This window comes from Gymnodraco acuticeps, unplaced genomic scaffold (genome assembly GCF_902827175.1).
Source record: "Gymnodraco acuticeps unplaced genomic scaffold, fGymAcu1.1, whole genome shotgun sequence".
Lineage (NCBI taxonomy): Eukaryota > Metazoa > Chordata > Actinopteri > Perciformes > Bathydraconidae > Gymnodraco > Gymnodraco acuticeps.
Window position 1 is genome coordinate 1,312,648 of NW_022991443.1, and position 12,081 is coordinate 1,324,728.

The following is a 12,081-nucleotide window of genomic DNA, read 5'->3' on the forward strand; positions in this document are numbered from 1 at the left end:
TGCTTTTGCAAGTGAAGATAGGGTCCGTCTGTAACCCTGACACAGTTGCTGCTCCACGGTGTGTGCCTGGTCCCAGCCCGTCTTCCATTGTTTGGACAATCTGACGAGTGACAGCACTGTGAGGAGGGATTAGATGACATAAGGCATTCCTGCCCCACTATTATTATTTCTCCGTATGAATCTGTGTAGGATTAAAAGCAATACTACAAGTAATCTGTCCACCAGCTGACACACATGACATGTCAATGGCTCTCTAGTACAGTACCATTGTTGTGAAGGGCTTTGACGGGAGGAACACATGTTGTCAAATAAAAGACAATAAAACATGTTTTTAAAGTAATGATTGTCAGATAATACAGCTGTATACTGTTTCATCTGATTGGAATGTCTTTTCGCTGGTATTGCAATCAGCAGTCCGTTTTGCGATTTCAATCAAATTCCTTTAAGCTTTTATATTGGAAGGTTTCTGATTGAAGTCTTGCCAGTTTAAGTCTTAAGTCAACTAAGCTGCTTGTAGTTGACCAGCAATGTATCTTTGATACCTGAAACCATGTCAGATATCTTGCCGTGGTCCACAGCTATGCCAAATAAATGTTTCCTCACTGTAATCAGGAGGTCTTTTGAAGTCGGATCTTGTTTTGTGAAACATAGAAATATATAAACGATGATAAAGCAGGAAAAAGGTGGCGTTATACACGATTAGAAATGGGAAAGAATTACACCAAGCAACTGCTATGCATTCTTCAGAATTCAATTTCAATGACAATCCATCTCTTGATTCACTTTGAATACTGTGGATAATGCTTGTAACACTTTCTTTCCATCCTGATGAGTCATTTCCTGTCTGTCCACAAATGCTCCGTCCTCAGCTCAACCGCTTCCAGCGATATCTCTAGCGTAACAGCGAGGGTCATGTCCTATTCACCCTGCGTTCGAACACACTAATCCTCTTGTAATCGGTTAGTATTTTTTATTTGTAAAGTTCCTCCTATAATTGCTTCCTGTGCTCGTGGAACGAGAGAAAGGGCAGCAGATCGGTTTTGCCCCCCCCTCGGTGAGGAAAAGCAGGCCAGGTGGAGTCTGGGTCAGATGTCTGGTCTGTCCAATGGAGATTCTCTGCTCATGCAGGCTGGACTTATATTTCAATCTAAATCAAGCAGACTTTGACATTTTACTAATCACTGGACTAATCCTGTTAGTTAACTAGTGAACCTTCAACAAAAGAGGATCCTTATGATCCCAATGGAGAGGTGTTTTGCGCAGTTTTGGTCGAAATTCTAATAAATGTCTTGTATTTGACCATATACAAACCAAATCACACATTCAGCATTAGTAATGTGTGATATAGGTGTGTGCATGTAAATGTTCTGCAAAGGCTAGAACCCCAAAGTTTCTCTCACCCCACCTGGAACGTCTCCATTGGACTCCTTTGTTTACTTCCCCAACATACAGTAGTTACATCACCATGTAACACTCAAGCTTACCCAGCCGACCATCAGAGCAGACTGGGCGCTGGTTTCAGACAGAGGGTGAAAAGAGGTGCCCTTTTTAACATTAAAGTATGTCAACTTGTCACAGTAGGGGCACCAAATAGGAATATCATTCTGAACAACTAGCATAGTAGGCCTCCTTTTAATAACATATCTTTGTTTGGTACAGAAAAAATCCAAAACATATTAATTTAAAATACATGCTTTTATGATAATAAGAAGGATGTTGGAAAAACTATGAATCCCTCCAATATCATGAATCATGCTTCAATTGTGTAAAATGATCCATATTAGTTATATCCTCCAAATCATGCCTCTCCTTTGAGCATCATGACTTGTCTCATGTCCTTCACTCGAAACACGTCAGGCAGCTTTGTGATTGACAAGCAGTCAGTGTCTTTAATTCATCTGTTGAAAGCAAAGTGATGCTTCATGTCCAAACACATACTTGTCTGACATTTACATTTTGCTCCCAAAAAGGCAATTTATATCCTTTTTCATTTATTTTCTGTAAATGTCAGTCCCAGCTTATTTATTCTAAGTCGTTCTGACACACAGAAACTCAATCTATTAACAATAAGAATGTCAGGCTAAGATATCGTTGTTGCTCAGTGTTTATATTTATGCTTTTGTGGTCATACGAGTTATTAAAGAAATGATTTGAAAGCATTGTGTCCCATAACAGGAGATGAGATTGATCTTTTGTATGCATTGGCTGCTCTGAAGTGATACAAGATCTGCTGAGCTGACATGAGTCTTATTTTAATCTCACTGTCATGGGTTTGTGTCGTGCAGTGGGCAACAACAGAAAGGCCTAAATGCTAACCCACTGTTGAAGCTTTATTTTGAAGCTTGCAGATATGATCTCATCGGCATGAGCTTCATGAAGGCGCTCTGTGTCACCATCTGTCCGCTCTCCGCTGGGTTATATTCATCAATAATAAGCCTTTGTAATGTGTTGGAGGTGCTGGTGAAAGGCTATGATTTAGGATGTGAAATGCCTGATTTCCATGACTCATTTGGTCTATATGTCACTTCCATTCTTGTTGAGTCATTGACAGTAACCAGCTTTTTTATTTCCAAATCAAAAGTCAAGAGCGAAAAACTATTTTGGAATTTGTTAAGGATGTGGGGACTTCTTTTTTATTTAACATTTCAACATGCACCGTACATTTCTTATTTTAGTTTGATTTCGCATAACAGAAAATAGATTTTAAAAAACTGTTTTTTTATTTAGTTAAAAGTGACAAAATGCTTGTTATTCAGACATTCTCTATGTGTTGGCAGGTGAGGGGGAAGTGGTAATGTACAGTGCATTATTATATTATAGCCAAATGCCTGAAACACAACTGCTTGAAATAATTGAAAGGGGCCCTATTGTTTCAACCCATCAACATTTATGGAAACAACAACATTGCTTTATTTTCGATTGAAACTGTATTCTTGTCCAAAGCCTGTCTTGGAAACTAATAAAGGTAGAAGTAGCAAACAAGAAAACAGCAATCTTGTGAAATGGATTGTACATCAGAGTCTGATGATACGACAGTGTAAGACGACCTAGAAGAGCCAGATTAGTCTCTGTAGTCGAGCTTTGTCCTCTCTTATCTCAATGTAGCGAGAAACTGTCTCTGTGTTGCTTCCCTGAAAAACCTGTTTATCTCCATACATGGTTGTCTGGGTGTAAATGTAGGTTGCAGCGTGAAACGATTGGACTATTGTTATGCATAGTTCCCCTGTGTTATTAACCATAAAACACATTTATGTTACTGCATATAGGATTAAGAGTTTCAGTTAATAAATCATGCTATTGTTTTCATTCATCAATTAAAAGTGTAGCCTTCAGAATAGGATGATAGAAGCCCATATGGATTTTTTTTATCAATACTTATTTCATTGTATGTCTGGTTATAAAGCACAAAAACAACACATTATTACATTGGAGGAGCTGAAACCAGAAAATGTGTGGTTGTGTTACCCTGTAATTGAAATATCCTCATTTATTAATTGTCTCCTTCAATTGACTAATCAAATTAAAATAACCGGATCTCTTTGATCACATACTTCACTGGTTGTTTGAATACTCCTTTGAAATGTCAGAAATATTTTCATTTTTTTTTATTATTTCTACAATTATTACACAAAGTGCATATAAAACAAACCTTGTTGGTACAATGTGGCATTGTTGCTCGTTTTAATAGTTTCTGCTATTTCATGCTTCTCACTAAAATTGCACACGAAACCTTTTTTTGTGTGTCACCGATGATAGACGATTCACTTGACCTTACTGCACACATGTGTCAGTCTCCCTGACACACAAACGGAGCCCCGGGTGGCTAATGGTGCGTTGGATTAGACCACCAAGGCACACAGTAGTTAGGGAGGTTGAACCCAATGATCCCTGCTTAAACATGAGCTTTAAATCCTCACAGCTGACGTTCAGCCATTCACCGGGACATTGCTCCTGTACATGCTCACTTACTCTTACGACTATGTGTGAATATAGTTTGGTTTTGACAGTGCACAAAACATAGTTGAGAGGTTGTTTGGATAAATATTTCCCCCCAGTGTTTTTGCAACAGGGGAAGTAACATGTAATCATTAGCTTTGCGGTACTGTAAACCTGAGTGTTCCTCCTGTTTAAACCAGGGCGGGACATACAGTAAAGCACTGCTTTAACAAGACAGGGTTAGTGTGGGTTAATATACAAAGAAACATGGACTATGGACTAATGCACCACCATAATCATGGTTACAGATATTGTTAAGAACTGTCGGTGAATACATGAAAAAAACCCAGAATAAATGGTATATAACTTGACAACACTATTGCTCACAATTCATCTTTAAATCTGATCATAGTTGTCTTTTCATACAGCGCACTTTAATAGCGATTTAATATTAACATAAGTGTCATTGAGGAGGACTATTTTATGTTAATGTCGTTTTAACCAGAGTTTTCAATTAAAACAGGAAACTGCAACATGTGAGACCTTATATATCTTTTGTTTTAACTAAAGTAAGTGTTATGGCTTTTACATTTTTGTTAAATGATATTATGGTATACGACAAATAAAAAAACCATAAGATAAACATTATCTTAATTTATTACAAAGATATAAGCCATATGACAAAGAGCTTAAATGTGTCTCAATCCTCTTGTTCTTTGTGCACTCATTCTTGAAAAGCTAGTGCAAATCTAAGGACAGGCTAATAGGGTGCACTTATTGAACCTAATGTGCAAAGGCCAGCTTAGAGCCTCTTTGGATTTTCTCAGCAGGATACTTTTTATTCATCAGTGCTAAACAATCGGACGGCTTTAGCATTTCTGTTCTTGCTAAGTAGTATAAAAACGAACACATTTGATTGTGTTCGTCCAATATAAATGTATTAACATTTCGCTATTAAAGTTGTTTGTACAGTATGGTATTTTAGTTTATACTAATAGCTAGTTGCTCATTTTACTTTACACACTGTAATAAAGCCAGATTTAGACTATACACATGAAACATGACACATTGCATCAACCATGACTGCTGCATATGAAATATGTCATAGACTCTCACGGGGTCCTGTACATAAATAGCACTCAAACAAATTTAAATAATAATAATGACCTCTGATGGTTATGTGAACAACATTTGGACATAAGATTTTTTTTATTTAGAATTTCGAGCCTGTTTTGTCTCCATGCTTGGGGGACACAGGTTGTGTATATTTTTCTCATATGGACACATGGACCATTTTCAGTAACCAGTCTTGTCTTCTGTCCCCTGGCTGCGGTTCAGGTGGTTCCACCCCAACATCACCGGAATCGAGGCAGAGCAGCTCCTGTTGACCCGGGGCGTCCACGGCAGTTTCCTGGCCCGGCCCAGCAAGAGCAACCCGGGGGATTTCACCCTCTCTGTCAGGTAAGGCCTCAGCCTCACTCCCTTGCTTTTTTTCAATTTGATTTTGTTCACCATCAGCCTCACCATTTATTATTTACTTGATTAAAGAGTGGGGCTGCACAATTAAAATGAGTCCAACTGTATAAGCCTTAATGCCCTGTATCAAAAAGTAATCACACAAAATGAACTTGAGGGTGCCACAGCACCCTTTTAATAAAAATGTGACTGTGGATTTAGTTGGTTTTCAGTGTTTGACTGAAAGTAGTAAGGTCACCGCTCAGGAGTGGGAAATGCCTTGGAGGTGCTGAGATTCCTACCCCTGGCTCGGCAGGTGATGTAACGACTTGTCTGCAGAACAGTAGTTGTTTTGTGTGAGTGTTTCTAGGAACATGTTGGATAACATATTTGTGCGATTTGGAAAGATTATGGCTTTAAAGCTGAGATGAGTCTGACAAACAAAATACTCCAAACATTTTCTCTTCAAATGTGAACCCTGGTGTGTATCAGAGAATCGACATTTCTGGTAAGTAGGACTCAGCACTGCACGCTGTGGTGATTACAGAGAGGAAGGAAACAAACTTAGATAGAAGAAGAGAGAGTTTGAAGAGTGGCTCTTCCTTGGCAACGGAAGCTTTTAAGAGATACATCATAGACGCCAAGCGCCTGGAAGAAAACCCAAACACATTTGTTACGCAGTGAGTGACTTTAGCTCTGGCTAGCATGGCGGCATGGGGAGGGTTTGTTTCTGAAAGGGACAGAAAGAGGAAAAGGAAGCTAAAGTTGGGACAATGGGATAGGCAGCTGCCAGCTTTTAAAATAATGTTAAAGAGTGAAGAACCTGTTAAGGCTTTGACCTTCACTACCTGTTTGTGTGTGTGTGTGGTGCAGAGTGTCGTAAATCACACACAACAGGAGGGTTGGTGGGGAGAGCTGTCGCCACAGTTTGTTGTCTTGACAGACTTAGGCCCCGTCCACACGGAGACGAAAACTAACCAATTTGATATCAAAAAAGTCTTCCGTCCACACGGAATCGGCTCAAGAAACGTGTCCGTCCACACGAGACCGCTCGACCCGCTGGAGGCGCTGTAGTACATATGCCGGGCCTATAAGTGGAGCTGGACTTCCGCCACAAAATACACCAAAAGCAGCGAATAAAACCGATGACGACAATTATTATTATTATATTATATTATTATTGTTGCTGATGGTTGTGGTAGAGGAGCTGTAGATTTTGCACTAAAATCTGTATCATGGTCAGTCGCGTCTGGAGCACGAACGCAACCCAGTGATCCGCCATTGTTGTTGTTGTTGGCGAAACGCATCAGCAATGACGTGGGGGTGAGCAGGAGAGGTGGGGAGAGATGGGGCTATGGCGTCATCGTTTTCAGGGAATGATCGTATAGGGCGTACACACAGAGCCGCAAGTGTTTCGTCCTCAGACCTACCCACTTTGGGAGCCGTTATCAACGTGTATCGGATTCGGGGCTCCGAATCCGCGTTTCCGTGTCGGCCTCATGTGGACGAACCGTCTATACCAGGGGTATTCAACTAAAATTCAACGAGGTCCAGTTAGAGAAAATGTCCCCATGCAAAGGTCCGGAACATCAAAATGTCTAACTTTCTTCATGAATTAGTGTGATATTGAAGTGACCTGTAGCTTTATCAACATGCATGTAATCAACAACTGACTGCCAATCAAATAAAGAAAGTACAATTAAAAAACAACAATATTTATAGTTAATTAACATTGAACAATACAGATATACAGTAAATACTGTGGATATGTGTAATGTTCCTCTCGGGCTGCATTTAAAAATAAAATAGAGAAAATAAATAAAATAGCTTTTGAAAATATGTGCATCTTTAACCCTTTGGAGTCCAGGGCTAATTTGGCCGTTTTCGCATACTTTTGATTTGTCTTACAAAACCCCATTAAGAAATGTTTGGCATGTCAATGTTTGGTATCTCTTTTTTAAGGACAACCTCACCTATATACCCTGATAGTTATTTCTGTCATTTTGAGATACTATATGAACATTTTGGACCCAAAATCACAAAAAAACGTAAAAACAGATTTTGAAAATGATATTATTTTTCATATAGGTAACACAAACATACACAACGAAACCATTTGAAAGCTGGAAATATATACATGGGATGTCACTATGATAATGTGAAAGTTTGATTTAGGTAGCATGAACCTATATACAAATGTTATGAACAAATAACAGGTGTATCCATAGGCTTTTTCCCCTTATTTCTCAAGTTCTGTCAACAGTGACACAGTAGGCACAACAAAACATTTAAAAGCTTAAATAATGTACATGTGATTTCATTCTGATATGGCAAAAGTGTTATTATAAATATAATACAAATATATATATATATACACATTATGTACAAAAATCTGTTTTTTCTGTCTTTATCTGTGCCACGCTTCAAAGCAGTTTCTGTCAATACGACACAGAGGGCAACATCACAGGCTCCTCCTCCTCCTCCATGTCAAAAAACAAGCTTAAAGCTTGACTCACGTTCGGAGTTCTCTTCATTATAGTTGAATCTTCAAAACTCTAAATCTATCTAACTATATCTAAATTCTCAATGTTTGTCTGTCACTTTACTTCAATCGCAGTCTCCCGCCGTCTCTCTTAGTCTCTCGCCGCCTGTCTTCGTATATCTTCGTCTCTCTCCATTTCCCGCCATCTCTCTTCGGTTCCCGCCGTCCCTCTTCGTCTCTTTTCGTCTCGCTTCGTATCACTCCGTTTACCTGATTACCTCACCCCCTCCCTGGTACTGTAAATATATCCTGTTGAGCAGAATCTACAGTTTCCAGTATTTTCCGTTTCGTAAAATGATCAAATACGGCGAAGATATTAAAATATGTGCTTCCATTATTCATACTTTTGAAATAGTAGTATTAACTTTATATCATCGTATGTCCGTGTTTATTGGGTCTTTTTGCATGAAACAAAGACTGGCATATAGTTTCAAGCCAGTACTTTCGACAGAAATACACATATACATCCTGTTGAGCAGGATCTACAGTTTCCAGTATTTTCCGTTTCGTAAAATGATTAAATACGGCGAAGATATTCAAATATGTGCTTCCATTTTTCATACTTTTGAAATATATTAACTTTATATCATCGTATCTCCGTGTTTACTGGGTCTTTTTGCATGAAACAAAGACTGGGATATAGTTTCAAGCCAGTACTTTCGACAGAAACACACGGCAATGTTGTCCGGACTGTTGTTTTTATGCGGCACCGGCTTGAACAGGTCATGTGATCTGATCACGCCGGCGTGACGGTCGACTCCAAAGGGTTAAAGTGCTTAATTTTAGATAAATAAAATAAAGTGTAGCAGCAGCTTGAGTTTCCCTTTTTCTTTGTTAACCGTTTCACATCATGACTTAACAGTTTCAGACGATTATAGAACAATATCAGTCTTTACACATCATAACAATTGAGCAGTTTTAAAGTTGCTCTTTCTTTCCCTCTTATATTGCAGTCCCTCACTCACTTTTTTTTTAATTCAGTGCGAGAATTGAGCTGGAGCTTGTCCTGCCAGGAGTTTAGATCTGGGCTGAAATGGTGTCAGGGCCATTCTCATACACATGCAGGTGCTCATTGGTTACAGTGATGCAAACACAGGTATGGTGAAAAAAGAGAGAACTATTCGAAGCAGAAAAAAACAGCGTTATATACCATCTGACAAAGGCCTGTGCTATAATGCTTCAATTAACTGCTATTCTTTATAATATACTCTGATCAATAGGAGACAGAGATGTTAAGTTATAAATCAAGGGTTTTTATTATTATTTACAGAAGGGGTGCCGGGTGGGGAACCTTTTTCATCTCAATTTTTACAACATCCTCCGAGGGTCTTACAAATTATTGAACTCAACCTCTGCTTAAAAAAACTAAAATCACAGCCCATTCATTTCATGTGCAGGGTGTGGCGTGCCCACCAAAACAGAAAGATATGGACACAAGATGTGTGCAAATGTATTTAGTATCCTATCCATGTGAACATGATTTAAGTGGGGGGGGGGGGCCTAACCTCCTCTAGGGGGGTCCGGGGGCATGTTTCCCCGGGAAGATTTTTTTTTAAATATTGAAGTTAAAAGCATCAATCTGGTGCACTTTGAGAGCAACATGAAGAGATCTATGGATACATCTTTCAACACCCATATGAAACAGAACTGTAAGCAGATTTTTCTTTTTGGATATTTTACAAATCACTCTCCTTTTAAACTCTATTCTTGTTGTTTTATACCTGTTTTTCATTTAGTCTCATTAATAACTAATGATCATATCAAGGTGTGCCTTAACCTCACTGAGCTGAGGTTATTTGAGCCTCTCAGGAGAGAGCTCTCTTCCACCTGGTTGTAGAAAAGCTCTTTAAATTCGTTAGCATAGCTAGCTAACCAGATGTTAATAACAACAGATCGCCACTGTGCTTACAACTAAAGACACAGCCACGCAAACACTGCGGCATGTGTACGGCTCCTTATAATGCAATATTTGAAGGGCTGGAGCGGCGTTCCGGTGCTCTCTGTCAGCACTCCTTTCAGACGAGATATATACATTACATTTTTACATTACATTGCATTTAGCTGACGCTTTTGTCCAAAGCGACTTACAATAAGTACATTCGACCAGGAAGACACAACCTTGAAGAAAACAGAATCATATAAGTATATCAGGTTTCATAGAGCCAAACATTTCAAGTGCTACTCAACTGGCTTTAGGTAATCCAGTCCTTTATTAGTATAAAAGTGCTTCGTTAATCGTTCTAACGCTCGAAGTGGAGTCGAAAGAGATGAGTTTTCAGTTTGCGCCGGAAGATGTGCAAGCTATCTGCCGTCCTGATGTCAATGGGGAGCTCATTCCACCATCTTGGAGCCAGGATAGCAAACCCACGTGTTTTCGCCGATGGGAACTTGGGTCCCCCTCGCAGCGAGGGCGCAACGAGTCGTTTGGCTGATGCAGAGCGTAGTGCACGCGCTGGGGTGTACGGTTTAACCATGTCCTGGATGTAGGAAGGGCCAGATCCATTCGCAGCACGGTAAGCAAGTACCAGTGTCTTGAAGTGGATTCTAGCAGTTACCGGAAGCCAGTGAAGGGAGCGGAGGAGCGGAGTGGTGTGGGAGAATTTAGGAAGGTTGAAAACCAGACGAGCCGCTGCATTCTGGATGAGCTGCAGAGGTCGGATGGCACATGCAGGTAGACCAGCCAGGAGGGAGTTGCAGTAGTCTAGGCGTGAGATGACGAGAGCCTGGACCAGAACCTGAGTCGCTTTCTGAGTCAGCTGGGGACGTATCTTCCTGATGTTGTAAAGCGTGTATCTGCAGCAGCGGGTTGTAGCAGCGATGTTTGCAGTGAAGGACAGGTTGTTATCTAGGATCACACCCAGATTCCTTGCAGTCTGAGTCGGGGAAACAACTGAGGTGCCGATGTTGATTGTCAGGTCAAGAGTTGGACAATCTTTTCCCGGGAGGAAGAGCAGCTCAGTCTTGTCAAGGTTGAGCTTGAGGTGGTGAGCAGACATCCACTGAGAGATGTCAGCTAGACAAGCAGAGATGCGTGCGACGACCTGGGTCTCTGAGCGGGGAAAGGACAGAATTAATTGGGTGTCGTCAGCGTAGCAGTGGTAAGAAAAACCATGCGGGCTAATGACTGATCCGAGCGAGTTTGTGTACAAGGAGAAGAGGAGGGGACCAAGAACAGAGCCCTGAGGGACCCCCGTAGTTAATTGACAAGGGTCGGACTCAGACCCTCTCCAAGTCACCCTGTAGGTACGGTCTTTCAGGTATGAGGTGAGGAGGGAAAGTGCATACCACACTTATACCACATCATATACCACATGAAGACACGTTACGCTCGTCTTGTGTTCAAGGAACCTGTCTATGGCCAGGAAAAACAGGTACTCGCTTGTTTAATTTTTTTTGCGGTCTAGATTTCTTCTTCTTTTTTGAAGTGAGAAGTTGTCCGTCAGTCAGACTGACGGACGGACTCGCCATCCCCAAAACGAAAACTCTTCGGTTCTCCACGAATTACACAAGTCACCCAAATCAGCGTTAAAAAAGCGGGAGGTGCCGAAAAATCCTCTATTAATGTATTGATTATAGCTCCGGGTCAGTATAGGTCGGTGTCTGGGTCCGGATCCGGACCGCGGTCCGCCTGTTGCCGACCCCTGGTCTATACGATAGAGAACGTTAGCAGATTCAACTGATATCGTCTCCTTGTGGACGGGGCCTTAAACACACACGTCACACACGCACACGCACACGCACACAGGTGAAGTGGCCAGTGTGCAGACCTCAACACCTGCTACAGACAGTAGGTCAAATTGAACTAAGAGGAAAGTAGAGGAAAGTAAACCTCATATTAAAGAGATTCTGTTTTCAATAAACAACTAGCTTATCCACATATACTATAACATATATTGACAATACATGCACAAGCAGATACAGACATCTGCATACACCTACACAACACCTTATTCCTTATACTTGTATATGTGCATGCAAACATACATGACTGCTGCATGGTCAAAAACATGCACACGCACATGCACTTGCGTCATCGTGTCAACATTTAATGGTTTTATACGTTTTAATGTGAGCAGGTGTGGTAGACAGTCAGAGAGGAAAAAAAAGAGCTTGTGCGTGTGCCGCCAGTATGAAGTCAACAGTGACCT

General features: G+C 40.6%; 1 protein-coding gene across 2 annotated transcripts in view; it reads left to right on the forward strand.

Moving 5' to 3' along the window:
- Nucleotides 1–12,081, forward strand: part of ptpn11b (protein tyrosine phosphatase non-receptor type 11b) — a 46,356-nt gene that overhangs the window by 8,972 nt on the left and 25,303 nt on the right. For both annotated transcript variants that reach the window (XM_034196369.1, XM_034196370.1), the window contains exon 2: nt 5,275–5,397. In XM_034196369.1, the coding sequence (XP_034052260.1) occupies nt 5,275–5,397 (123 nt within the window). The remainder of the gene's footprint in view (nt 1–5,274; nt 5,398–12,081) is intronic.